The sequence below is a fragment of the Motacilla alba genome, chromosome 1 (genome assembly GCF_015832195.1).
Source record: "Motacilla alba alba isolate MOTALB_02 chromosome 1, Motacilla_alba_V1.0_pri, whole genome shotgun sequence".
In the NCBI taxonomy this organism is placed as follows: domain Eukaryota; kingdom Metazoa; phylum Chordata; class Aves; order Passeriformes; family Motacillidae; genus Motacilla; species Motacilla alba.
In genome coordinates this window covers 81904825-81930570 of record NC_052016.1, presented here as the reverse complement: position 1 = coordinate 81930570, position 25746 = coordinate 81904825, and the positions used below count along the sequence as shown (strand labels likewise).

The window sequence follows — 25746 nt, the reverse complement described above, 5'->3', positions numbered from 1 at the left end:
CAAGGGGGTTTCAGGCAGGTGTCGCGCTGCCCCAGTGCCCACAGCCCGAGAAGAGCATTTTCTCTCTTGAGTAAGGGGCCAGTCGCGATGTCGCTACAAAGCGGGGGACCCGATGTGCCCGCGGTGCCCAGCCCGGCCACCAGCATCACCCACCCATCGCCGCCGGCGGCACCGATTTCGAAGCCGGCGGCCCCGCCGCTCCCGGTGCCTCCTGCCCCGCCAGCTCTGCCTTACCTGCCCGCGGGAACTCCGGGACGCCACCGAGCGGGCCGAGCCGCCGCACCTGGAAAACTTTCCGGACCGCCTCGCAGCTCGGCGGCGGCTCCGCACCCACCGAGGCGGCGGCCAGGAGCAGGACGGCGACGGTCAGGACGGCAAAGCAGAAGCTCTTCCCCCCCATGGCCCGCGACCGCCGCCAGCTGCCGCGGGGACGCGGCCGAGGCGCCCCGACCCGCCGCCGCGGGGGAGGCACCGCCCGCCGCCCTGCTGGGACCCTCCCCCGGCCCGGCCCCCGCCCGAGGAGGGGCCCCCACGCCCAGGGCAGCCGCGGGAGGCGCTGCCCAGCGCCCGTGTCGGGGCTGGGGACGAGAGGAAACACCCCCGCCGTACCACGCACACCCGGGGCGCGGGGAGTGCGGGCTGCGAAGGAGAAAGCCAAAGGCAAAAGAAGCGCTGGCATGATAGGGGAGCAATTCCGACCCAAAAACACGGAAAAAAAATATTACAGCGCTTTGGGGAACTGCTAGCGACAGGCTTAAGACTGTCAATAATGTACGCTGTTCAGTTTGGCTTGAAATGCCAAACTTTTGTTTTTCTGACAAAAGTTTCCAAGAATTCGGCAGTCTTCGGGGCATCTTCAAAAAGTTCAGTTTCCTGACGCAAACGTGAGTGACACGGGACCAATTTACAAACTCCTGTCCTGTCTGCAAACTGAAGTCCGATGGGAGCTGTTAAGGCAGCCAAGGGAGCATCTGGGAGGCATCAGGTTATCTTTAAGAACAGCTTCCTTGATGCCAAAATCAAGAATTTTCTCCATGCACAAATTTTAAACGTCACACCTTATCCCTGACCAGAATCATTATTATCTGAGCCAGATTTTTTTTCTTAGTGTGCTTCAGAGCTGCAAGTGGTCATTCAGTACTGTAAAACATAAGGCTTTCAATTTAAAAGAAATCTTTAATCTGCGTCAGCAGTGTCAACACAAGACTCCAAAACCAGTTCTAAGTGTGGATTATTCCACACTTTCATTTGAATACAGTTAACAAACCAAAACATAAGTTATTAAAATTTGCACTAGAGATCAACCACTACTGAGCAAAGCAATAAAACAATGTCATTATCCAGTCTTCATTATCCAGTCTACTGAATGACAGCTCATAAGAAGGGGAGAGGACTAGTATTTCTCAATCATCCATACTTCTGGGCTTGGCAACTTCCTTTCACCAGCAACCTCCAATGTAGATTATATGAAATGTCCTTTAACAGAATTTGTTTTACTTTTCTTATACATTGATGTATAAAAAGTGTACACAGATGACAGGTTACAATCTTCTTGATAAAGGACACTACAGCAAAAGACATTTTAGTCCCCCATAAAAAAAAAAAAAAAAGGAGAGGGAGGGAATAGAACAGTGAGTCCTACTGCAAATAAAAAAAATTGTTTAAATTAAAGTAAATAACTAAAAAAAATAAATTGCAATATCTTGTATGGAAGCTGGTGGTAGGCAGTGAGCTCCCTGTCATCCAATAAAATAGTCTTTTTTAAAATATTGAAAAATACCACTGGTGAAAACAACCTAAACATGGCAGCCAGAGAACATAGGATCTTATTCAGCAACTTGAAGATGGTAGAGCAAATTCTGGAAATGATGAAATGCCATCCTCAACACCTAATACAAAATGTGCAGCACTCAAGTCAACTTACGGAAATAAAGTATTAGTATTCAGGGAAAAATTCTTGCAAATTAAGAAAAAGATTTAAGTAGTCCCACTAACAAATTTCTCCTTTACCCCACAACCACGTGGAAGTTTGCCTACGGCAGTAGATGATATTGGGAAATCTCTAGAACTCCTTTGCTTCAAATGGAACCAGTACTTTCTCATGTCCTCCACCAATTGCAATTCAGAGAAACCTCTATCCTCCAACTGTACAGTTTAAGAGAAAAGGGAGGTTTTTGGTAAGAAATTTAATGTACATGTTTTAACTAGACCTTACCATATGAGATAGATTCTAGTTTGGTCCAAAAGGTGAAGTAAGTTTTTGTTTGTTGGGGGATTTAGAGAGTTGTTATTTCTATTTTTATTTTTTGTTCATAACTTTAGCATAGGAAGTGTGAAGGAAATAATTATTTTTTGCTCCATTAGAAGATTGAATTTAATTTTTTGCTTCAAAGTTTTATGCTTCAAAGCTTCTCTGATTTTCATCTTAAAATGTGTATTTTAGCTAACAAGTTTCAAGAATTAATTATTCTGGGATATACTAGACTGAATTTATATTCGCTAGTGCTGTTAAGCTAGTAATGAGCAGGCTCCTGTCTCTTGCCATGGGGCTCATATTCTTGAATCTACTGCTTTTTAGTGGGCACATTTTGCTTCTGCTTACTGGATTTTGCTTTATCACCTTACTGTATTGTGCCCAGGAATGCACCTCCAAGGGATGGCAGGTGGCCAGAGTATGGTGGCTGCTGCTCCTGTCCTGCTGTACTGGACAGGCTGGAACTTCAGTCTGAACTTGAGTTGAAAGGTCTGTGACCTGGGAATGAGTCCATGATGGAGAAGAGATTCACTCGCAGCCCATGTAGAATCCCATGCCAGAGCAAGTGGATGCCTGAAGGACGATGTGACCCTGTGAGATGCCTGTGATAGAGCAGGTTTGCAGAAAAAATGAGCTCCTCTCATTTTAACATGAGAATATATATACATATATATGAATTTTATGAGAGAACATGAGGATTGGCTAGACTTGTATCTTCTTGGCCAAAGCCTGAACAGACACACCTGATGGCTCCTCATGGATAGATATCCAGCTGTTAGCACAAGATGACTTAAGAATACCCCTTCTACAAATTCTCCCTTTGCCTCTTTTCCTTAATCACAAACAATACCACTCTATTACCTGAAACACTGGTGCAATGCCAGAGGAGGATCTTCAATTTATCCCTCTAAATCACAGGAAGCTTTTTAAAAGGAAGCTTTCTATTATTTTTGGAACACAGCTAAGTTTCCTCCTCATCTACACAAATGACATTCTCCTTTGGACTGTCATCTTGTAATGACTGAAAACACTTTATATGGCTGTACCACCTTTCCTGTTTTCATCTCTTCAGAGAGCTACTACAAAAATAACCCTTTTCAACTTGTTGCTTAGACCATGTTCACTTTTCTCATATTCCTTATTGTGTCAGACACAAATTGCTTGGCTTTGGTTGCATATCCTTCTAAATGGTTCCCTCTCTGGATGCAAAGGGGAGTTTCTGCTTCCCAAAGACTACAGCACCTGTCTCCACATTCTGAAATGATCATATACTTTCATGCTATTTTTTCTCATGTATCTGAAAGTAGTTCAAACATCTATTAGGCTGCCTCATAGTAAAAAGATTTAAAGAGTGATTTAGAAGAATAAATGTTTTGACTATTCTTTTTATACATACCACAGTAAAGGAAGGAAATCAATCTTTATTGATTAAGGAGACAGACTAGTGTCTGTGTTGACTGCTATGTTCACATCATCTCCCAGTGTCAAATTCTATTTCTGTTGTAAAATATGCTCTCTGCAAGTTCTTGGTTTTGATAACATCTTTTTGATTTTTATATAGCTTTGAACAGAGTATGGATCCTAGGACCAAAACAGAACTTCTGGAAGTTACAGCAACAGCATGGGGAGGAACAACAACAAAATAAAAACTACACAACAAATCACCAACTTTTTCATCAGTTATACAGAGCTATTCTAATGATTCTATAGATAGTAAGGGGGAAAAAAAAAAAAAAACCAAAAACACCCCAAACAGTTATCTTGTTTCAAGTTGGTATAATAAAGCTAGTGAAGTAGGACTAAAAGCTACATAGCATTTGTATTCATAATAAACCCACATTTACCAACGATACCATAAATTTAGTGAGGCCTGTAAAACTTCACACACAACTTTTAAGTTTAATTTATCTAATTGTTCATTAAAGTAGAGCCTGAAAGAATTGATACTAGCCTTGTAACATTTTTACCTTATTTTGAGATAAATTCTCAAAAATGTTGGTTGGGATATTTTGATTTTTTTTTTAAAGAAGGAAAAAATATTAATTTTATCTGAAAATCTTTTTGAACTCTTAATGAGAAAACTGTATTACTGTTTCATGCTTGCAACAACAAAGAGTTGTCAGCTGAGAACTCAGGCAGGGACACATGAGAGAGAGAATACTGGGGCAACAGATGCAGACCACAGAGGAGTACATTACAGTCATAGTAAAGTTTGGAAGGGACGTTTAAAGGTCCTCTAGTCCAATTCCCCTGTGAGGAACAGGGACATCTTCAACCATGACAGACCACCAGCATTGCTCCTCCCGCCCCCAAGCACACAGCAGATGCTATTCTTCCATTAACTTCAGCTGAGGCTTCCCCCCGCGCATTAAGGTCCCAGCATCCCTTCCGTCCCAGCTCCCGGCCTCTCCATAACTCTCTACACGCTCTTCATCTTCGCGGTGAAACCAGCCAGCCGCTGTCATCCAGGAAAAGCTGCTGGCAGGCAGACCCGAGGAAGCGCTGTGCCTGCCTGCTGCCGCCGCTCCCCGGGACTGCCCCGCTCCCGCAGGTGCACCCTCGGCTTGGGGACATGGGGCTGGGGGGAAAGGTCTTCTCCCCGTCACACACCACCACAGCCCCCGGCCCCGAGCTCTGCAGGACTGACTTCCCACTTCAATTAAAATGGAAAAGGGTGCAGAAGTTCAGACCTGGCATCCTGCCTACACAGGCACAGCTTCCGTTCTTCACAGTAATTCCAAATTCCAGTACTCATTTCAGAGTACTGTATCCAGAAGGTAATTGCACATCTATTTTAATAAAAGTTTTATTCATTTAATAATTTATACTTCAAACATAGCTCAGCAGTCCGCCATTTACTCTCAAAAGTACTTCTTTTTACTGCTAGGTACACTGTTTCCATGGAGACTTTCTTAGACATTTTGGGGTGAATATTCTTAATCTCTTTTTTTTTTTTTTTTCATTTTAAAAATCGGGACAGACCTAGGCACTCCTGAAAGGCTTAAGTAAAGATTTACCTCCAGTAAAGGTTCAAGTTTCCATTAGTAACAACTCCCAGGCATCTATTTTTTGATTACTAGGAGCTACACGTTGCCAGTGTTGAACAGGTGACCTACCTCACCATTAGGTCCCCCCTGAAGTCACACACTAAGATAAAGAATTCGTAGGAAGTCTCGAATTTAGACCAAAACACTGTAACTCTGTTACACCTGATGAAACTAAGTATCAAAGAAAATAAATGCAGTCACCCTCATTTTCTTTAATGCCATTCACACATTCAAGATTCAAGTGACTAGCTGTCTCTGTCTGCTTGACACAGATTCAAACTTTCCCACCTCCCAAGTGGACATGTGAGATATTAATGTATTTTTTTAAGTGGCAAGGCTATGCAATCAATCACTGATATTATCTTAACATGCACTGTAGTAGTTTTAGCAGCTGGTCTGGGGAAAACCAGAACACCAGTCTACCAAGTGGGATACTCTTGCTATACATGACCAAGAATTTAATCTAAAAATGCTAGCACCAATCTTTTCCTGCATTATAAATACAAAAAAAATACAGCCACAGCTTTCTATTCAAAGGCTGTGAAACCTCCTGCCGAACCACATCATGAGCTCTTTTTATGGATCAGTCTGTATTTATCAGGACACAACTTCCATCAGCACAAAAACTTCATTAACTTGATAATGAAATTCACAATGCAAAGTCAATTGTAATGATATCAACTACAGCAATTGCGTAATTATGTTAATAACTATATGCATTAGGCATATAGCCATTTGTTAACAGGTATTTCTCTGCTGTTATAGGTATAAGATATCCAAAATGGCTCAGATGCAGGAAAAATCTTCAAGCGAAAATAATGCGAATATCAAAGCCATCCACCACACAAAGTTTCATGAACACTGTTATCCCTGAACTACGTGTGAAGCGTACTTCAAGCTTATTTCTCATTTTGTATTAAACAGCAAAATGAAACCAGTACCTGGAAAAAGGAAGGCCAAGGTCCTCATTAAAGAAAAAAAAATAGTGTGCTTAAGGAGATACATAGATAGCACAAATTTTTTTACTACATCTTACTGCCACACAAGACATAATTTTTTTCTTAAAGACACAAATCCTTTTACAAAACCAAACTGATCCCCGCTAATGAGCTGACTAGTCCTGGATGAGGGTCTCAGATTGGTGTGTTTTTCCCATCTTCTCAATAGCGTTAACATACATTTCATGGACGCGATATATTACATGTGAACAACTTTGGAGTCCACTGTAGGAACAAGAATTAATCAGTGCAGCATGTAAATACTTTGAGATGTTAGTCTGCTGTTGTCCACTGGCTGTTCCAGAGTACTGTGTAGATAATACAAGCATGTAAGTTCAATCTTAGTACAACCTGGTTTCAATAAAATTTATCAACAATTAATATTAATAGAAATATGATTAAAATAGGAAAAAGTGATCACAGAACATACTTGAAAAGAATGTTATAGGTTTAGAAGAAAAGCTAAGGGAATTCTCCAGTAAATATTGTGTCTCTAACTATATTCCAGCCTTGTCTTCAAGTGCAGCTCTTAGATGACATGAATATAAAGAAATGAGTTCAAAAATCTTAATTTAAAATGAAAAATAGAAGTGAGGGTAGGTATTGAACTGATACTTTTTTTTTGCTCCATCTTGCTAGTATATGTTGTTTGATGAAATATTCCTAGGATAGTATAATGTCATACAGCAATCAAAATGGACATAAAAATTCTGATCAGCAGGACTAATTTTTGTTCATCTCCTCCAGAAACAGAAGGAAATAAAAATGAAGGGTCTTAAGTCTGCACATTATAAAGACTCCTCAAATCTTTTCCCCCCTTTTTTCAGCCCCAAATAGAATTTCTGTAGCACATAACATTCAATTGTACAGAAATAGAATGCTACATCCAGATTGCACTTGCATGTAACTTTGGGTCACCATATGATTTCATTCACTGTGTTTTCTCAAACTGCTCTTTACCTCACTGTGGTTTGGAGAGCCATGCTGTACCTGCAAGGCTGCGTTCCCTGTGATTGTCCTGCAGTGCTGTTTCTACCATAAACTACAGAAGCTTCAAGAACAAAACACGGCAATAACAATCCAGATAAAAAACAAGGCAGAACACTGTAACAGAGTACTTATACTAGTTCAGGATGCCATAATAAAAATATTTAATCAAAAACAGACAGACTGTAGTTTTCTAACAGTAGTGAAGAAAAAAAATTCTACATTTTCCTTTTCTCTAGAACATGGAAAACCTGTGCAGTAATGTTCCATCTCTCCAGTCATATTTTTGGGGGTCAAAAAGCTGGAAGAAGTCATCACCAGACGTTTCTAGTCTCATGTCTACCCATTTATCTAAGATTTTCTCCAGACTTCTAGGACTAACATTTTTCACAACCTTTTTCATCTTCTTCAAGTTTTGTGTTTATTAAATGCTCCTGCAATGACTGAAAAGGCAGCTAAATGTAGCATCTGCTCTTCTGTTAGAAGTTGTCATCTTGTTTTATCAAGTACCAGTGCCCACCAAATCCTTTATTTCCACAAACAAAAGTACTTTATCTTTTAGGTACATAAGCACTTGAGCAAGTCTCAGTTTAAAGACTATCTACATGCTCATCTCTGCTTCTTTTCGAGAAATGGATTGATTATTCTCTCCCTCCTTTTACTTGGTCAGGATAGCTGTAATTTGTTCTGCCTGTATAATCCAGCAATATGGAGCAGGGATGCTGACAGCTATGTCGTTTTTAATAATATTGCTACTGATTATGAACTGGCACTTTATAAAGGAGCCCCTTTATAATTTATCCTAAGCTAGACAGCAATAGTGGAGTTTATGCTTATCTAAGAACTAAAAAGGGGATATTTACCTAGTGGCATAAAATGCAAGTTGCAAGTGTTTGGCTATTTACTACGTTCCTGATTCCACTTTTCCTTTTACACTTCTAACTAGTTTGGTACAGCTTCAACTAAACTAACTTGCTTCAGTAGTATGTATTGTGATAGCTGCAAAGCATTGGAGCCACCAACTGTTCAAACATGGCAACAGCTACCTAACTTCTATTCCGAAATAGTAAATACAGAACACATCATGCTAAGTTTTGGGACCACTGAGTTTCCTTCATTAATTAAGACATAAAATCATATTTATCCCATTAAAATTATTAAAACTTTGTTTTTCACAAAATTATATTTCATATCTCAAATTATTATATTGCCATCTCTAAAGATACCACATATATCTAATACCCTGGAAGCTCTTCCTGTTCTCCTTTCAATTAGACACTCAAATGAAAGACAGTTACACATAACTAAGCAGCAGATGCATTTCCTCGCACACTAGATCATAAGTTCAAGCAAGCCTTTCATAATGAATTTTATACATTTGTTACTGCAAACCATTATATCCAGAATTTTAAAAAACTTAAAGATAATGATTACATTAGTGAGCAAAATGAATGCAGTTACATCAGAGCACACTCCTAAAACAACTGCATGTTCTGCTAAAAGAGCATCTTGTTGTTTTTTAAGTTTATCTTGAACTTTTGTCTTCAAATACACGTATGTTTTAATTCCCTCTATTTAATTTCCTTACAGTGCCTACTTTAACCATAAATTTCTGTAATTGAGCTCTACCAACTCCGTTAAGGCACCCAAATGTCTCAGTTGTCCCAAGCTCTGGCATTCTGTGGAATTGAACACAGTATTTGCAAGTTTGCAGGTGACACCAAACTGGGACTCTCTAGAGAGTGCTGTTGACTCTCTAGAGAAACAAGAGACCTTGCAGAAGGATCTAGATAGATTGGAACATTGGATAATCACAAATGAAGTGAAATTTAACAAGTCCAGATACCAAATTCTGCATCCAGCACAAAATGGCAGAGGAGTGGCTGGAGGGCAGCCCTGTAGAAAGGGGTCTGGTGTTGCTGGTTGGCAGCAGGATCAGTGTGAGTCAGTCGTGTGTCCTGGCAGTCAAGAGGTGAAACCACACCCTGGGGTGCATCAAACACAGCATCGCCAATTTGTGAAGAGAGGGGATTATGCTTCTGTATTCAGCACTGGTATATGCTGAATGCAGTGCTGGGTCCACAATTTAAGAAGGATATTGAGGTCCTTGTATATGTCCAGAGGAGGGCAACCAAGCTGATGGAAGGGCCGTTCTCTGAGGAGTGACTGTGGATTTTGATGTTTAGTTTGGAAAGGAGACTGAGGAACAACCACATTGCTCTCCGCAGCTTCCTGAGAAGTGAAGAGAGAGGTACCGATTTCTGAGATCAGTCATAGAACATGTGGGAACAGCTCAGAGCTGCACCAGGGAATCATATCTTTACTGAGAACATGGTCAAACTCAGAAACAGGCTTCCTCAAGAGGTGGTCAATGCTTTGAGCCTGACAATATTTAAGGGGCACTGGGACAATGCCCCAGGGAGCATGCTTTAATTTTTTTAAGTTGTCAAGGCAGTTGGATTAGATGATTGTTGTAGGTCCCTTTCAACTGAACTATTCTATTTTTACCTGAATTCAATCAGCACAAGATAAGGAACACCTGAAAATGACCAAGTTTGAGAATTTTAACCAGCAGGCAACAGTATATAGTGCTTATTTCAGTTTGCAAGGCATCTTGGAACAAGATGAGTTTGTATTACACCACTGCAGTCTCCAGGTAGAAGACAGAACAAGAAAGCTACAGGGTAAGTCAACTGCACACTTCAACTGTGAGAAACCCAGAATAATAGCTCAAGCATTTAAGAAAAATATATGTACTGAGGCAGACTCCAAAGCAACTATCTTACTAAATCAGCTACAAGAAGTTGATTATTATAGGGAAACAAGAAGCTGTGAAGGAAGAACAATTCCTGAAGTTTGAAGAAAGCAAAAAAAAAAGCTCCTGCTTTGTCTACAACCCATTTCTTAGGCCCCTCAAGGACAAAGAGGAAATGTCACTTGGGAGCAGTTACTTTTTTTGACCTTGTATGCTTAGGGAAAGGCTAGCTCCAAAAGCAAGTCAGAGGAAATGAGAGAAACTGCAAATATCTGTAGTTTTACCAAAAGCTTCCCAAAATGTTCCCTGGAATCCACAGTACTTAATAAAATTTGGACTAAAATATACAAAGTTTAAACTAACATTGTAATATTTCTAAACAATTATATAAAAGGTCAATTATCTACACACAAAGAAAAACTTTTTAGAAAACTTTTAAACAAAGTTTAGGAACAGTGATAAAAAAGCTGCACTTCAGACTTGTTGGCAAATCTTAAAGAAGCCTGAGAATTCTTAGCAAGAGACAAACATAACCCTGATACTAGGACTGACCAATCAGATGAATCAAGATTATAAATGTCTATATCCTTACCACATATGTGCAATTTCCCACCTATCAATCAGGAGCACACCAGAGACCCAGACATCAGGGAAGTTTGATTTTGTTGGGGCCATAAAAAGCCAATCGATGAGGATGTTCCGGGTGAGTAAAATAGAGATAAATCTCTAGTTAGTGAAAAGACTAGCAGAGCAGAGAGCTGCAGCTCTGACAGGGTCTTCAAATACTGATTAATGCACCAGTTCTACAAGTTACAGCTACCACATGAAAGAAGACCACTCGCCCTGCCTTGCCAGTCAAACACATGGTGGTATTGCTGCCCTATGGAAATGGCACTTCTCTCTTGAGCACACTGCACACCAGCTCAAGTTGTGGCCTCATGTATTTTATCAAGTGCTGTTAAGTAAACTTCCCACTCTGACCATTCAGGGACTCCCCACCAGTCACACTCCTAAAGGCCAGACTTCCGCTGCTGTGCTGGGACCAAAGCCCTTTCTTTCCCAGCAGGCAGCTCCAGTGACCTGATGGGAACCCCGCTTGGCTCCCTGCTCACCCCACTCACACAGTCAGACCAGGTTACCTACAGCAGGGTCTTGGATGCCTTGTTACAGAAATCCATTTACTCCTGGTGCAGTACCACAGCACAGTTCCACAGACATGGCCCAAGCTGGTGCCTCCGAGGAAGAACCTCTCACTAAGGAACCCCTGGGCTTTTATCCCCTCAGTCTCCCCATACTCCTGCCCCATTTCTGTGTCCATCCACCTCACTGGGTCTCTAGTCTTCAGCTCCTTTTTTATCCAAACAATTCCTGGTTCCTGCCGTGTCTCTCAGTGTTCATTCACCTGGCTGGCAGCATCCATCTTCATTCCCTTTGTTATCCCAAAGGTTGGCAGCTCCCGGCTTCTTGTCCTGGGCTCCCATTTGGAGCTCAGCTCCCATCTCAATGTGCAGCTTTTGAGCCCAGCTACCTGCACCCGGTCTATTTCTCAGCAGTGCCACCTTCACATCAAATCCGGACATCCATAAAGATGACACTCAAAGCAACTTGGAAGTGCAGAAGACTTGAAAAAGATCTCCCATTCAGGTAAGGGACTGATTTTACCACTCCACCAAGGACCATTTAATCTCAAGGAATGCTTCTGAGCAGCAATAGAGATGGGCAACACATACACCTGCATATTTTTATAAAATCTTGATCTAGGTTTTGTTTTGTGCTTTATTAGAACTCCCCAGGAGATTATCAGTAAACTAATTGTACCCATTTGTTGTTTAGATTCTTTGGCCATGGCTCCCTTTCAGCTACAGAGGGAAGGCTCAGTTTATCAGTAGCAAAACTCTGAAATACCTAGTTCATATTTTATGAATATAGATAATCCCTTTTTTCTTGAATTCTAGACAGTTCTTTTGCTTCTGCTATGTCTGTAAAAACATGCTTACATTCCCACTGGCTCACCACACTTCTTATAAAAGAATATAAGGTAGAATGTAACCAAATTTAAATGTCCTAGAAATCAGATTTCTAGAAGTAGGTGATCCCTAACATCCTATAGCTTTCCTATCCCCAAAGGAGAACAGGCCTACAAATCTGTACACTTTAGACCGAGCTCTTAATTTAGTACTCGAGAGGCACTTAGCAAGTGAACTATACATGCACAGATGGAGCAAATAATTTTCAAGCTTAACTCCACATGGTTGCAGATACCAGAATGTGGCTCCCAGCTGTCAATACTGAATACCTCAGTATGTACAACACTTTTGGCAGCTCCCACAAACTATTTTCCCAGGTAACCACTCGTATGTCAGAGTATGAAGTATGTCTGTCGTGGCCAATGATGCTGCTTAAGTTTGGATCGGAATTTTCTCAGTAGTGGAAGGATAGAGCTCAAATTCCAGGTTAAGTCCAGACATGCTATTTTGACAACTGCTACATGAAAGTAACCCAGAGAAACATTCAAGCAGTGCAAGAAGGCTTACTTTTTGATATACTAGGGTATGTTGCCAGGAAACAACTTCATGATTTGGAGAGGAAAAGGAAGTAGTGTTAATACAAGAGTACGGGCATCTTCAGACAGAATCCAGGACAGTCTTTGAATACTCCATCCCAAAATACTGCAGAAAAGATTCACCAAAGCTGATTCCTTTTTTAACCACTTTTCATTCTCACAGTGAAAATTTATTACAATAAAAGTTTTTATTTTTTACAAAAAAATGAAAAACATAATTTGAAAATCACCAATTTGAAGCAGTGACCTATATTCTATTCTCTGAAATCAAGAAACTCATGTTACAACGAAGAGGAACTCTTCACTTATCCTATTAATGAAATAGTTCAAAACTCTTAACACTCTTATATCTTTTCTTATAAATGCAAAAAAAAAAAAAAAAAAACATAACACCTTCCCCCCAAAACTACTAAGCCTCCCTACGTGAAATACATCACCAGAGCGGAATGGACTACCTCAGAAAAGTCAAAATACTCTTGCGCACACTCAAGAGCTGTGTTAGAATTAAGGCAAGAAATGAGACTAGTCTACCAGTCCAGCAAGTTCTGCAGGCTTTTTTTTTTTTTTATCTCTCTTACCTCTGGAAAACAAATCAGCCCCCAACTCCTCCAAAAAAAAAAAAAAAAAAAAAACCCAAAACATCAAACCAAACCCACCAGACAAAAAGCAGGACAATTTATTCCACTTAGAATGAAATTTAGTTTGCAATAAATACAAATATTGCAATTATTATGAACCCAAGAATGGCAAAACTATTTATCACTCCAAGCAGTTTACCTAGACTTTCTAGGCTTTCTTGGAGAGATCATAGTTCTAGTCTCCCCAGCAGACAAGGTTCTTCTCCAACTATTATTTTTCTCCCTTTCCTCCCTTACTCTACCCTTGTTTTAACATCCATCCACCCCAACGTCCCATTTAGAAACACACTAGTCACATGAAAATATGGTGTTTTCCTTTCCACATTTCAAGTGCAGTACATATTTGAATTCATGTGTAAGTATATCTTTCTACTGACTGTGTGTTTAATTACTATCTGAATTTAATAAACAAACCTTCAAAAGGGACAAAAATAACTTTGAATAGTAGATACCAACAAGTGAACACCTGTTGTCAAAGTGATATATCTTTGGACGTGAGTTGCTAGGAAATAAAGGTAAAAAGAATCATCCTCATTCAGAATACAGCTTCAAACAGGAGCTGACTCAGACCTGGCCAGACAAAGAACATGCTCGCTTCTGTATGCGCTGATCTCCGTGGATAACCCATATTACAGACTGCTCATGCCATCTCCCTCAGCAAAACCTCCTTTCACCATACTTTTAGAGCAGCCTCTCAAATGATGCCTGCTAGGATCTACTCATAACTCAACCATTTGGATTTAAGCTGGGATCAGTCAATTTCTGAAAACACGTGAATGGGGAGAACTGTAAAGAACTACTTGCCCAGGCACCCAGTAACTGAAGGACAGAGACTGAGCCAATTTTTCTTTTTTTTAGCATTTCTAGTTCTGCTTTTCCCCAAAATCTGAGGTATTCCAAACTTCTTGATTGACCATTGAAAATACTCCAAGAACCTTTGGTAGGATTGTTAATCAAGAAACCACAGAATACTCTACGTTTGTTCTCATAATTATGTAAGTAAGCATCTTTCGGCTTTCCAACACCTCATCAGTTCTTACAGCATACTCACCTGCACACATATCCAGTCCAATGCATTTAGAAGTACCACAGATCTGTTAATTCAAGATCAGGGCTAAAGCTCTACCAGAAGACACTGACAAATACAAGAGTACAATTTGGTGACATACAGAAGATTTAAAAACAGCTGTGGGACCTTCAGATTGGAACTAAATGTTGAACTGAGCAGTTCAGAGGCTACAACTTGCTCATAGAAGTGAACCATCCTGAGCAGTATTACACTGCAAAATTTCCCTGTGATGGCTGAAAGGGAGCACTTCTTAACACAAAATCCTCTACAAACATTGAGAACATAAGCATGATATAATTTCAAAGATATTCGTGACTTACAGTGCATTATTCTGATCGAAACAAAGATGTAATGATTTGCTTTTATGCTTCATCTGATAACACTGATGCACAAAACTACATCCCAAAACAGTAGTATGTCACTCATTAAATTACACTCTATCAAAAATGATTTAATATAGCACTATCATACACCTTCACCCCCTATGGAGTAATTCCAATCAATAAAATCTAGGTATTAATTACTGCTCAAGCAGGTTTTCAAAACTTTTTGCTAGGTAAGAATTAAGATTTTACCTAAATTAAAACCCTACTAGCAGAGCTTATCGCACGTACTGACACTTTTCTGCAGTTAAGAAAGTTGTCCTTAAGACATTCTTGTTTCATTATGAAACTGTCTATCAAATTAAAAAAAAAATATATCAGCCACCTAGTAGTGCCAAATTCTCATGTTTGTCTGTGGAAAATGAGAGACATAAAAGCAGTTCTTTAAGACATTTTTTGGTCTTTGGAAAACTACTAGGAAAGCTAAAAAAAATATGAAACCAACTTGAACTCACAGTTTTACAAGGTTTAACACAAGTATCTTTTATTTTCAACTATTACAGTAATATTCAGGAACCAGATTGTTATTTCCCACATAAAACATGGGCCTGTGATAAAGTAGTATGGAGTGAGAAAATAAAATGATACACACATATCAAAACAACTAACTAGTGACTCAGTACTTCCTAAGTGCTTGTATTTTACATCTCTGCAGAGGGGACAGTTAAAGAATTACAGAAGTAACTAGAAAAATGCCAGTCCTCTGCAACAGCAGAAGCAGCTTTCTCTCTGCATCAAGTACAATAAACAGGAACTAGTTAATTTGCTCTGCAGCAGGGAAAAGGACTGCCATAAATACACTTAAAAGATGGGGGTACCTGGAATCTTTTGAAGATTCTATAACATGTCACCCAAGGCATTTCTTATTGTTGCACATCTTTATTTATTTTTAGATATCTGATCATTTCTGTCCCAACTGCTGACATGTCCCACAGCAGGATAGTTGCTCCAACATTCTTGTTGGTCACAGCAGCATACAAAACAGATTTAGTAACCCAAGTGATGCTACCCTTCTGCCTTGACTGAGCTTTCTACTCTATCATCCATTCAGTTTTTTCATCTTCCCTTCCTTTACTTGCATCCGTGATCACCTTCCACCTCCCAGGGAGTATCACACTATTTCTGAGAGGAAACAGGCCTACATTTTTCTATTAGAAGTGGGGCATGACCAGCCAGCACTTACCTGTCAGATTCCCCCAACATAATTCTAAATCACTCGAGATGTATTTTGCACTGACTACAATACAGATTATTTGTGTAGAAATCTTAAACATTCACCACAGACTGTTTTTTTTTTTCTTTCCAAACACTGCCCCATTAATTCAAGCTATACATTGATGGCCAGGCATTAATTAGCTGGGTCAATCAACAGCAACCAAAACCAGTCTAAATCCCGGATCATCTACACCAATCATCTAAGCACTTCTTCACTTCGAAGTTTCAGGTTGTTGTTGTTTACAAAACTTATGTCAAAATTGTTCCATGCAAAGGATGTTGGCCACATGGCATGTAACAGCCATTTTTTTCCCTTTAATTAACTAGGGAGATTGCCTCCCTCAGCTGAAGTGGATGTCTGAACCTGGTACAAATTTGTAATGCTCAAAGGAATCGATCTTTTAAGTGCTGATCTCCTTGAGTCATAAAATGCCACTGAAGGCTACCTAAGTCACAACTACGTGCATTTACAGCTTTGCCTGTAGTTTGTTACCAATGTGAAGAACCTGACTCACTCTCACAGAGCCTGAAATTATTTTTCAGTAATAAATTTTTTTGATCAAGCATTTTATGTTTGGGCATTTAAGACTAGAATAATGCATCCTAGTCATGTGTCCCTAGCAAGCTAAGTGTAGGAATGAAGAAACCCCAACATCTCACACCACCCCAATAAAAACACCCAAAACCCCGACACTTGAGCCCAAAATTCACAGAATTGCTCACCCCTTTAAACGGGGAACTAGGCAAAACTAAGTTTTGTTCAACAGTAAGAATGAAATGCTAAATGGCTTTAATAATTTTGTCTTCTTTACAGCAGTGAAAAGTCCAGAATAAAAGTGATAAAATGAAACTCAGTCTCTACCTACTAGTCAGTTCTCCTCCCACCAAGAACACAACTGACTGTGGTATTACACAGTCTTGCAGTACTCTATTGGAATGAATGTATGCAACATTTTTTGTTTGTCCTGTTCCAAACTGCATTCAGAGTTTCAGAATGTGTAGCATGCAACAACGGCACGGTGGGAACGCATGCATAATTTCAGATTACAGACAACTCCTATACACATTAACAGGTATCTGCTTCAACACTTCTCTTGCTGTATCATTTAAGACAGATGCTACACAGATACAAGAGACACATGCACAGCAGATACCCATCAGAAGAATAAATGTAGTAAATGGAGAATTCTAACAGCACACATTTATTTTCCTCCAGTATCTTTTCCTTTACACATCACCGAAAAATAGGAACAAAGGAAATTGCCAGAAACTGGCTCTTCAGAGAACTGCAGATTTATAGCAAGGTTTCTATGAAGAGTCAGAACATGATGAAGTCCACTCCTTCCTATTCTGGATCTGTTTCATATACTGAATTCTATTAACCTATTCACATGAAGCTACCAGGACCAAAGAGAGATAAGGCTTCAGGGAATGAATTCTATGATTGAGGGACAATAGGGAAAAGTGGTCTGGAAACAAATTCCAATATTCCCAGATTTAAAGAAAGCCAAGTCTTTACCCAGACTTCATACACAAGACCACTTATGAACTACACAAATACAAGTGATGTACTGTAGAACACAGAGCATTGCAATAATTTTCTATGGTATAAAGTCAGCTATGCCACAGAAATCCAACTTTGTGCCACCACAGCAGGGGAGACTCCCTTCTGGTCCTATTCATTTAATGACTTATGAACGAGCTCAAAATGTCTGTGCCTGACAGTCATCTCACTAGTCAATTTTGATATTCAAATGTCAGCACAGGAAAGTCAATTCTAAAGAACTGAGCTGTTTTTTTCAGTACCACCCAGTGACAAATTAGTGGAAAAATGTTTTATTTCCCAGCATGCTTTCAGATACTAAGTACACAGAATTTTCTATGGTTAACAGAACAGGCTTTTCTTATAAGGTTAACTGTGCTATACTAGGACTACAGAAGTGTTAATACTGCTTGGAATTTTTATTACTTTTTGTTTAGAAAGACAGCGTAAGTGATGTCCTTCCTGCATATACACTTTGAAAAAATAACTTTATTTTAGACAATTTCTAATAATCCACGCAGGCTTATCTTTATTAGACCAATCTCCCAAAAGTTTTTATGGTTCTGACTAATTCACAGCTCACTTTAAAAATGAATACCTGTACAAAGCCAGTAGAAATACGCTTCTCACGTGGTTTACTATTTTAACAGAAAAGCTGAATATGTCTGCAGAAGATGCCTCTTGATATTTCTGCAGGATTTTAGAACTGGCACTTGTTTCAGCCATCTAACCACTCCTCTCTAGTCACATTTTCTACATCAATATTGAAGGATCAACTCAATTCAGTAAAACTAGCTGATCGTAGCAGGATTACTTCTCTCCCTACAGTCTCCTGTCAACTACTCCGGTGTCTCAGCTACACTGAAACCAATGTACAGACCTCATGATTAATTATGAGGAAACATTCAAATGACTTAAAAGCCCCATTTACACCGGACTTAATGTAAGACAGGACTGGATTTACTTATTAGATATCAATGAGAACACTAAGTTGAAGAGTAAAAGTATAAACAGAGTATTAAGGTGTTTTCCAAAATGAGCATGACTAACTTGAAACTTTCAAGTTCTGAAACCAATAAACCAATGCAGTATTGAGGGCATGCAAGCAAGACTAGTATTAGAAAAGCAGTGCCATAACTGCTTCTTGACTAAAGCAGAGCTTACTACCTATCTTGAAGATGCTGTGCAAGTTACAAAATCATTTCTCACACCTGCATCATGTGAAGGTTTTTTTTTTTGAGTCCAGGCATTAAAAGAATTTATGATGGGAACACAAAAAAAAGTCACTAATTGTTCATTTTCACATAAATGTATTAAAACTAGGTACACATCAACATACTTAGTGGACAAGGCTCTGCTGACATGAAACTTCCCTGTGCAAGCACTTGATTTTAGAAGGCTTCATTGTCCAACTAATGAACATCATCAGGCATTTCAATACTGATACTTACAAGGCAGTATAAACACAATCACATATTAAAACATTTACTGCACCTAAACTTCCAAGAATACTGCTTTTCTATGTTAAGGAGTTAAACCTTAAATCACCAGCAGATTACTGCAGAAACTGAGCAACCAGAAATCAGGACAAGACACACACTTCATCTGCTGACTCCACAGACACAAGCTTCCTCTAATCAGCAAGACTAAGAAGAGAATTTTAAGCTTGGGAATAGACTATTTGGGGCAAGAAACCTATCTGAGCAATACTTCCTCAATAGGTAAGACACCAAAAGCAGTGGAAACTGAGCAGCATGGACAAGTCCAACACTGCTTGGTTACTTCAGAAAGGAGTTTAAGTATGTCAAAGGCATCTATGCATTTTCAACTTCTTGCTAGAGGACAAAGTAATATGGAGAGATAGCACTGCAATACCCAGTGCTCAACACTCTTTAGGAACGACCCATTTAGCTTTATATTCCATTTGAGTTTAAAGTAAGAAGAGCAAGGGTATCATTGACCCATATTTTCCCACCACAAAGGAACTCTATTCTACCTGTAAGTACTATATAGGGCCTGGCAGCCTAAAGTAGCGAAGTGAGTAATTTGAATTTATAGCATCAGTCCTCTGTAAGTCTGAGAACTAAACCCATCAACATTTGAGCTATGACTGTAGTTTACTACAATGCAGCTCATTAAACAATGCAAGATATGTTGGATGCGCCACTTTAAGATTTTAGTCATTCTTCCTTATAGAGCTGGTTATATATTTTTCGAACAACCAATCTCAGCTTCTTTGAAGCAGGTATTTGGTTGAGTTTTCCTCCAGGTAAGTTCTTCAGGAAGCTCAAGAGATGCTTAATTCATTGCTATGTGTCACAGGCTAAGTGATTCGCTAAGGTTACAAGCTGACCACTGTTACACTCATCAATGTAGACACTCCTCGATAAGTGGACACGTATTAAGATTCCATAGGTGATGAATGGTTAAGGCTCTGCCTGTAACCTAATCTGTTGCTCTTAAATTTGACAAATTATAGATGGAAGAACTAAGGCTAAAAATGCACCCCATTATCACTTGGAAAATGCAGTTTCAATATAGTAAGAAGCATGACAAAAGGAAGCTGCTGAATCCTTCATGTCATTTGCATTCCCAAAGCAAGATTATCCTGAAAAAGTCTGAACTTCCACGCAGATTTTTTGGTATTTAAGATCCATTTCTTCCCAACAAATTCATGAAGAAACTAGAAACAAGCATCCACCTCAGTTTAATAGATAAGTAATGATATAAGCTTTGAAAAAAAAGAACACTCAAAAATTTCAGTGAATACATACTGTCAGCAACAAATCCAATACATACAAACAAGAAGCCAAATATAAAAAAAAATCCAAGTCTGGTTACACAGAGAATTACATGACACTAAAAAACAAACAAAACCCAACAAACTTAGAAATTTAAAATTTCATGGTTCAGTGAAGGAGAAATTCCTTAAAGCTACAAGGGTGTTTCAGCCTCTATCCCCACCAACCTCAACAGGCCGGGACAAGTGCAATACCACAGACACACACAGCATTGCAACTGATCCCAACCTGTGTAGAAAGGGGTATAATTTTTCCACACTCACTGACTGACTTGTCACTGCCACAGTCAGTTTTGCATGGATTTGCACAGCAGAGTATCATACAGCTGGATGCAAACCTGCAAAACTAACCAGAGAACAGTGTTCAATAAACAACAAATAAATTGTAAGACATACTTAACGTGTAGTTCTACAGCTAGCAGTACTTTAAGTGCTTATAATGCAGTAGATTAGTGAACACTACCTGCACTATAAGCACTTTAGTGCTACAAGAGCTGTCATTCACTAGACTGCTGTTAAAATAAGGCCACAAAATATCCCATAACCAGCAGAAAGCATTCAAAGTCCTTGATGTAGATTATAACAGGCCACCATCAGCTTTGCATAGATTTGCACAACCACTCTCTTCTTGTAGTGCAACTATGCAAAACTAACAGAAGTCTGCAAAGCAGAGAACTACTGGAACATCTACAGTCTTAACCTGAGTGACTGGATGAAGACATAACTTCTTATGCCAGAAGGAGCACTTAGGGCAGTAGATGCTAATCTACTTCACTATCTGCACTAGATGCACCTTAGTACAAAAAGCACTTGACACCACCACACTGTACCTTTCCATTCTCTGAAGTCCTGCAAGATCTCCTGAGGCAGTTGTCAACATAATGCTACAAGTGCCTTCACTGCAGTAGGTTCTATATATCACTACCTGCACTGTAAGCACTTTGACATTACTCTGACGCAAACAGCGTTTTTAAGTAATTCAAGATACGTTGTCTACCTTGTACCTGCTGAAAGAAAACAACAAAGTGAGTATTTGATCAGGTTTCAAATTACAAGCTTTGGAACAAATATTCACATTTCTGGGCTGAAGATCTCCTTTAGAGTAAACTGAACCAACCTATCAGCCCAATCCAGGACACTCCTACACAATACTAAGCGGTATCAAAATCAATTCTGATTATCAGGAGAAGACCCAAATGTGAAAATTAAATAAATGATTCTCCCATGCTATTTTCAGAATGCCACAACAACTTGAAGAGTTAAAAATATCCAACTTTTCAAAGGCAAACCTGAATTTGGTGAAGAGCTCCCACCAAATCTTCAATTAAAAAAGTTTACACCCAAATTCCAGAAAACCAGGAATTTAAAAATTAGATTCAACATAACCTACCATTGGCTTTCTAATGTCCAGAAACCACCTTATGACATGGCAGATATCTTTTTAAGTTTTCCAATTACTCATTTTGCTGTCCAGTTAAGAATATTTGCTGCTACTGCCACGGACACCCTGTCTCAAATTACAAATTCTACCATGGCATTTAAATTAATCTATCTAGCAACAAAAAGCTATTCTAATGATAGTTGTAAAATATACTACCATAACCAAATTACACCTTATTACAGACCTGAGGTTCAGTAATGCAGGACAGCACTATATTCGAAATTTGAAAACTTACTTAATTCCTTCTTTAACAGGAATATAGACTTGAAGGAACAAGTAAATCAATTTAATATAATACTTTAAAGCTACAATAAACTAGCTTCTGTTAGACTAACTAGAAAAAAAAAGGTACTTAGTTAAAATAAAAAAGACACATCTAAGATACCAAATCTAACATTTTTATAACTTCCTCACTGTCAAACTGCCTCTAGCAAGCAATGACTGCTTGGGAAACTTACATTATTCTCCTCTAAATGAGTCAAACTGTGGACTGCTACACATGCATCCAATCCCAAGGAACTATTTGGAATTTAGTGGTCCTAACTGAAGTCTAAGCCTGAGCCTCAAAAGAACCGCTTCTGACCCTACACTTAAAAAAAAGTAATTAAAAAATAAAAACTTACCATCATCCATTGAAACTAACTTCCTCTGCAAACACACTGCTGCAACATCCACAGAAGGCTTCATTATGTCCAGCTGCACGTGGGGATACTGCAAAAAAAACCACCGAGTTACTTGCATTTTGTTCCTGAGGAATGAACAAAGTCACCGAGGAATTTCCCAAACCCAGCGCTCCCCATCCGCACTCCACCCCTCCCGGGAGGGCGCGAAACGCTCCGTACCCCCTCGGGCGGCCATGAACAGCCCCGTACGACACACCGCACGCGGGCTCACGCTTTCTTCCCGGCGAGCGGATGCCCGCTGAGCCGAGGCAGGGTCCCTCCCGCGCTGAGGGTTCGTGCCGTGGGCCCGGCCCGGGGCCGCCGCCGGGGCCGGGCCCGCTCCCCGCACCGCGCAGCACGTGCTCGCCGAGAACACAGGGCCGGCCGCCAGGGGGCGCCGCCGCCGGCAGCGCGGAGGTCACAGCCCGGCTACGGCGTGCCGCCCCCCCCGCGCGCCCGCCCGGGCTCCGCCGAGCCCCGCAGCCCGGGCGGACGCGAGAGGGTCGGGCCCGCCCGCGCCCGGGGGCCGCCCGGGCCGGGAAGGGGCCGCGGCGGGGGGAGGGGAAGCGACTCCCTGGGCCGCTGCTGCCCACACGCGGCTCCGGGCCTAACAGGGAACAATCGGCCTCAGCACGCAGCCGCCGCCATGTCCCCCGCCTCCTCCCCCTTCCCAGCAACATGGCGCCGCCGAGGGCCCGCAGCTGCCGCCGCCGCGCCGATTTCGTAATGAAGCTCGCGGCTCCCGAGCGGCGGCGCGGAGCGCGCCCGCTGTCCCCCGTCCGCCTGCCCGGGAGAAGCGGGAGGTCCCGCACCTTGGCGGAGAACTGTGTGTGGGGGGGAGGGGAAGGGGGGAAGAGAAGGGCCCGCCGCCCCCGCCCCTCCTGCGAACAAAAGCCCATGCGGAGGGGCCCGGGACGCGCTCGGAGCCCGCGGCGTTGCCCCCTCCCCGGGGCCCCGCGCCCCCTCCCCCGGGGGCCGACGGAGCACAAAAGCGCCTCCGCCGGGAACTCCCCGAGAGCCCCCCCCGACCCGCGCCCTCCCCCCCGTCCCTCCCCGCCCGCCGCGTCTTTTACCGCCGCTGCCGTTCCCGAGCTGGGCGTGGGCGGCGAGCGGAGCCCCCGCGCCACCGCCGCGGCCTCTGCCCCACGTGCGGCTTTGTTCTGGCGCCGCCAGCTCCCCCCCGCAGCCGCGCCGGGCACGGCGCAAACTTTCCCGGACGGGCCTTCCCCCTGCGGGCCGCGGGGGCAGAACCCCCGCCCGCGCCCACCCCCGGCCGCCGCTGCCATTGTGCCGCGCACGCCGCCCTGCCCTGCCCGTCCCGGGGGCTCGGCCGCTCCCCGCGCCACCCCGGCCCGGCGAGGCGCCCCGGGCCCGGAGCGCGGCGGGAGGAGGGGGGGGGGCGGGAAGGGGGCGGCGGGACTCACTGCAGCGGCGAGCGGCGCGCACGCTTTTTCAAATCTCCCTCATTCCAGCCCCTCCCGCCCCGTGTGCGAGCTCGGGAGGCGCCGCGCCATGCGCCCTTCTCCTGGCTCCCCCCGCCGCCCACCCACACCCCCTCCTACCGCCCCGGCCTCTCGCAGCGGCCCCACCAGCCACCGTCGCCGCCGCCTCCGAGCTGCCCGCCCGCCCCCCGCCGCCGCGCTGCCTTCCCGGGCTCGCCCCCCGCGCCGGGCGGCCGCCGCCGCCTCACAACAGGTTTCCTGTCACCAACACGCGCGCGGCAGCGACACTCACCAGCCAGCGGCCGCCGCCACCATCTTCCCTCCTCCTCCTTCTCTCGCGGCCCCAGCGCGGCGTGGCCGGCCCGGTCGAGGGGAGCCGCTCCACGCCGCTCCCCGCCGGGGCGGATGAGGGGGGGAGAGGCGGGATGGGGGGGGGGGGTTGGTGGGGGTGGGGGGGGAGGGAAGTGGCGCGAAGGCAGGTCCCGGCGGCAGCAGCGGCCGGGCTCGGGGACCATGTGGGTGAATGAAGGGCGGCGGCTCCCGCCTCAACGTAAATATCCACAAGCCCCGCTCCGCCCTCATTAGAATAGAAAACAAAGTGCTTCCGAGCGCCGCGCCGCCCAATCGCCGGCCGCGGCCCCCGCCCCCGCCCGCCGCCGCCTGCTGCGATTCATCCACGCACCAGGCATGCACCGAGCCCGCCGCCCGCCCGGCCTGCCCCGCGCTGCACGGGCACCGCCGCTGCCGCCGCAAACTTTGTCTCCGCGGTTCTGCTGGGGCCGGGCCGCGGCGGGGGAGCGGAGTGCCCGCCCCACCGCACCGCACCGCGCAGAGCTCCCGCCGGGGGATGGCGGTGCCGCGCGCATCCTGCCTGCGCAGGCGGTGGGGAAGGGGAGGGAAGGAGGGAGGGAGGAAGGCACGGGGTGGGAGATGCACATGGTGGCCCCGCGGTCACGGGAGGGCCGGGGGAGGCCCGGCCGTGGGGGGCGGGCAGGGCCGGGCTGGGCCCGCCCGCCGCCGCCCCGCGAAGTTGCGCGCGGTTGGGAGCGCCGCGCCCGTCCCGCCCCGGCCGCGTCCCCGGCCCCACGCGGAGCTTCGCGATGAAGTGGGTGGTGCCGCATGTGGCTGCACTTGTCCGGAGGAAACTCCTGCGCTTGGTTCTGGCGGAAAGGCAGGATAGGAAACCCGAGTCGGGAGGGTGCGAGTGGGAGAGGTGTGGGAAGGCGAGCAGCATCAGCAGCGTGCCCGGCCGGCGGTCTCGGATGGGGGTCGTACTTGCGACAGACGGACCCAGGTGCGAATCCCGGAGCTCTGGCCGGTGTCACCCGGGGCAGGCTCTTTGCGGGCGAGCCCCGGGAGCTGAGTCCCGCTCGGAGCCACCATCGGCTGCGGCTGCCCCGAGGGCCCGCGGAGACCCGGGGCCGGCAGAGGTGCCAGGACCTGTGGGGACGGATGGCTGTTCATTGTCATACAGCTGCGTAGATGAGGGGGCAAAATGATTAAGTGAAGTGTGTGACTAGGTTTTCCTATGGCCCTCGGTTTGGGGTTTTTTTTGGGTTTTTTCCTTTTATTTGAGTCTTCTCAGCTTTCTGGACTGTGATGGGAAATGATACTTGGAGATCAACATACGTTTCCATCACATAGATGCTTATTTTACAGACTAGATCAATCCTGTATTTCAAAAGGTGAAAGTGTCTTTGGTTACTGATACTATATTACGTTGTTTTGCACAACAGTGATATTTTATAGATCAGCCTTTACAGATCTACAGTTCTTTACGTCATTATAAACAGAAAAATCGCTTTGCTTTCTGAATAAAACACCAGAAAATCTGTAGCCTGAATTTGCCATTTTTAACGCACTTCGAGGGTTTGTTTGCTGTCATATTATGTTGTTGTCCAACATGTTGTTACGTTGTATTTCTGCAGACAGTAGCATATTTGTTTTTA

The 25746-nt window shown here is 43.4% G+C and overlaps 1 protein-coding gene across 21 annotated transcripts in view; it reads right to left on the bottom strand.

Annotated features, from left to right (window-relative positions):
• GPC5 (glypican 5) overlaps positions 1–24246 on the bottom strand; it is a 603769-nt gene extending 579523 nt beyond the window's left edge. For 20 of the 21 annotated variants that reach the window (XR_005258720.1, XR_005258721.1, XR_005258709.1 and 17 more), the window contains exon 1: positions 235–10890. Coding sequence is in view for 16 of the 21 variants with exons in the window: in XM_038151796.1 (XP_038007724.1) it covers positions 235–679 (445 nt within the window). In the remaining 5 variants the exon portion in view is untranslated. Of the gene's footprint in view, positions 1–234; positions 10891–21082; positions 21260–22316; positions 22405–24089 lie in introns of those variants that run through there. The other variant, XM_038151931.1, reaches the window with a different exon arrangement.
• Between the last annotated feature and the right edge of the window lie 1500 nt (positions 24247–25746).